Source organism: Octopus bimaculoides, chromosome 3 (genome assembly GCF_001194135.2).
Source record: "Octopus bimaculoides isolate UCB-OBI-ISO-001 chromosome 3, ASM119413v2, whole genome shotgun sequence".
In the NCBI taxonomy this organism is placed as follows: domain Eukaryota; kingdom Metazoa; phylum Mollusca; class Cephalopoda; order Octopoda; family Octopodidae; genus Octopus; species Octopus bimaculoides.
Window position 1 is genome coordinate 7,624,808 of NC_068983.1, and position 3,892 is coordinate 7,628,699.

Here is a 3,892-nt window from a genome sequence, read left to right on the forward strand (position 1 = left end):
GGCGACCCCTGTTGTACTCTTTTGCCCCAACTTTCTCTCACTCTTTCTTCCTGTTTCTTGAGTAACGCTGCGGTGGACTGGCGTCCCGTCCAGCTGGGGGGGGGGACATATACGCCATAGAAACCGGGGAACTAGACCCATGAGCCTGGTTAGGCTTTAAAAGGGTGCATAAATAAATAAATAGTTTAGTCATTACCCTACATCCAGGAAAGAAATAGGATGGTCACAGTTGCAATGCCATTGATCAAGGGCTGACCAACAACAACCACCAAAATTCTAGGCTACATAACACAATCTTAACTTGTTAATATCTGGATCTGTCTCGGAAACAAGGCATTAAAATTTGAACAGGAACTGATTATTTCATTTTACTGTTACTATCTTCAGTCACTTAACTCTGGCCATGCTGGGGCACACACACACACATTGCTTTGACTCTAAATCTTATTTCAATAATTTCAGAAACATGAAAAACAAAGAAAGCGTGGGTAGGATTTGAACTCAGGACATGAAGAGATGTAAACTACCATAAATTACTTTGTCCATTGCCTGACCAATTCTGCAGAGAAGAAACCGTGAAGGTTAATGTAAGAAATACTTACGATATAGGTACTGCTGGCATTCCAGTCTCAAAGAACCAGTCATTCCAGTTCACTCTCCTTAAAGCACTGCCTTTGCCCTTCATTAAACAGATTGAAAATGTAGGAATCATGAAGACATCGTGATAGAAGGTATTATAAACAATGATTGAAAAAAAGAAAAAAAAACACAAAAAAAAAACCGACAGATTCACTGGTTGGATTTGAACCATAGACTTGCTGGGCAAATCCTTTTACCCATCAATTAAATCACAACAGATACATGGCTGGCATACAGGTTCAGGAACAACATCAATAGTTTGAGATGATGGAAGAGTGATGGAGTGGTGATTATGATGGAAGAGTGATGAATATAGCAGAGTAGTGATAATGGTGGAAAAGTGAAGATGGTAGACTGATGATTAAGGTGGAATGATGGAAATAACTGAGTGATGGAGTTGACAGAGTGATGGAGATGATGGAGTGATAGAGATGACAGAGTAATGGAGAAGGTGGAGTGATGAAGATGGCAGAATGATGATTATGGTGGAGTGGTGAAGATAGTAGAGCGATGATTATAATGAAGTGAAGATGGTGGGCTGATGACGATGGCTGTGTGGCAAAGTTGTTATTGGACACAAACTTGGTTAAGGAAGTTGATAACATGGCAAAATAGTACAAATTTGGAAAGTTATTAGTTTAGCAAAAGATTTTAATCTGGTCAGGTTTAAACATAATGAGTTAACAGAACAACAGGTAAATATGACAAAGTAAAACTCGTTTTCTTTATTTACATTTTGTCTCTATTAATACATAAATGCTGCCTGCATATGGCAGCAGCTACCTTTTACACACACTTATTTGCACTTGGCTTGTCATTCAAGTTAACATTAGAACGGATGAGACTAAAATTCATTCCTTGCCAATCTCAGTAGGTTCCCCCCATACAATGCATCATCGCCATGTTGAGTCATATTCCTTCCATATTGTCTTTTACTATGGATTTGGGTTATAGGCTAACACAACCTTGTATTAGCCTATAACCCAAAGTTTAGAGAGAAGCTAGGGCTTCTTTCTAAGCTTTGGTAGAAGCCTGTCAAATGTAATTCCAGCCTTGTGACAGTTTTTCACCAAGTCTACTTGAGGATTACATTAAGAGTACAGGTGTCAGTGGAATACTCAGCCACTTGGAATATAATTCAATGGAAAGTTGATATAATTCAATGAAAAGTTCAGTTGATCAAACAACTGAAATCATCATAATTGAAACCAACTTTATTTAATGACCAGTGAAGTAATAACAAGTGTACCTGTGATTAGCTTAGCAGACTGAGAAAAGCTAATTAATATATTCATTTCTAATGAGAAAACTTGATGTCAAAAGCAATAATTGAACTTGTGTTCTTGTACCAAAGTGTCCACTACTTTCATCTGACAACAGCTGTTCCTGATAAGATATATTTTGAAGAAAAACTAGACTACAAGCATGGGTGTGTGATTAAGAAGATCACTCTGCAATCATGTTGTTTCAGGTTCAATCCCATCGTGTGGCATCTTGGGCAAGTGTCTTTTACTATAGCTCCAGGTTGACTTATGCCTTGTGAATGTATTTGGTAAACAGAAATTGTGTGGAAACCTGACATGTGTATATAAATATATATATTGGGTCATCCCATATATATAATGCAGTTTTTTCAATTGCATGAACTAAAAGTCAGAAGGGGACGGGATAAACTACCTGCATCAACTTTTTATAAAAGCAGATAGTAATTCTACCTTGTCCTTATTCTTAGTGCAAGTTTTGAAGAGTGCAGTTTAATTTTAACAGTTATTTTTTCAAAACTATAATGGAAGTAAACTAAAGGAGCATATTTGGCACATTTTGCTTTATGAGTTCAATAAAGGCAACAACACAATGGTAAGTGCGAGGAATATTAATGGACATTCTACTCCCTCTTCATTCTTCATGCTTGTCTGACTTTTTATGAACTTTGTGATCAACTCATACCCACTTCTAAAAGGTAGACCACTGTCTACATATTGTACTGAAAGCCTACAATGAATTTCAGCCCAACACACTTTTAAACCAGAGAAATTGGATCACTGATCTCTATCCTTCCTTGGTGTACACGGTCAGCAGAGCAACCATGTTTACTCTAACACAAGAAAGAAAACTGGAGGATCAAGATCGAATCTTGGTTATGTAACCACAAGTGTACTACCTGTTGGCACCCAAGCACTGAAGTCAGTGCAGCCATTCTAAAGAAAGGTTAGAATGACAGTTACAACTGGTATCTTTGATCATAAGTCTACTTGATCAGTGGTAACCTGGATCTCGGTTCAAATTATCACTGGTCAACAACAGCAATATCCAATAACAAGAATGTCAACATAATTCTTTTTAAGATGGTAGAATATAAATAAATATATATTTACCTTTTCTGTAAAGTAAGACAAGAGGAATTCTTTCCATTGGTGAGAGTTAATTGAATGATACTTGAAATGTTCAATGTAAGCTTTTAAAAATGGTTCAAAAACCTCTGTGGAAGTGAAAGAGAATAGTCTTAGACTTTTATTCATATCTAGGATGTATTATAGAAATAGGAAATCAAATTTTAGCTCGCAAACTTTATTTTATCAATCCTCAGAAGAAACTGAACACAAAAGCTATAACTAAATGCCTAACGGTATTTTGTCCAATGCGCTTAGGATTCTGCCAATCCATAAAAGTAATGGTAAATTACATTTAATTTAGATTACAATATAAAATAGATTTAATATTTTTCTAAAAAAAGATCCAGCTCTTGAAATCTTACATAAAGACTATATGTTCTCAGTGAGGGTCATCTTTAAAAAAAAATTAACTGAAGGATTACTCAGTACTTGGCTTGCTCACTATCGTAATAATGTGGTTTACTTTGACTCATTCTGGTTTTATATGGGTTTTGGCAGGGTGTTCCTTTGGCAGATGGAATAATGTGAAGGAAGATTAAATGTGGTGTTGGTAGACAGGAGAAATGGTTACATAGGAAAGGAGGAAAATAGAAAAGAACACAAGGAGATATGTGCTTGAAAAAAAAGATATGGTGGAGAGTCATTCAGGTTTGATAGATGAATTTTGTTACTGTTTAGGATTCAGTCAGGTTTGAAAGTTAAAGAGTAAGCCACTTCCCTTCTAAACCTACACCAAACGTAAACCTCATTCAGATTACTCTACCCATTGAAGGAACAACCTGCCAAAATCTAAAGCTAGAAAGAACTAAAGATAAACCACAGTTTGATGATGATGAATAAGCCAAAACTTCAAAATCATT

General features: G+C 36.1%; 1 protein-coding gene across 1 annotated transcript in view; it reads right to left on the minus strand.

Moving 5' to 3' along the window:
- Positions 1-3,892, minus strand: part of LOC106882029 (leukotriene A-4 hydrolase) — an 85,399-nt gene that overhangs the window by 9,784 nt on the left and 71,723 nt on the right. Inside the window, exons 10-11 of the mRNA XM_052966701.1 lie at positions 3,015-3,164; positions 603-679 (exon numbers count right to left, since the gene is read on the minus strand). Of these exons, the coding sequence (XP_052822661.1) occupies positions 603-679; positions 3,015-3,164 (227 nt within the window). The remainder of the gene's footprint in view (positions 1-602; positions 680-3,014; positions 3,165-3,892) is intronic.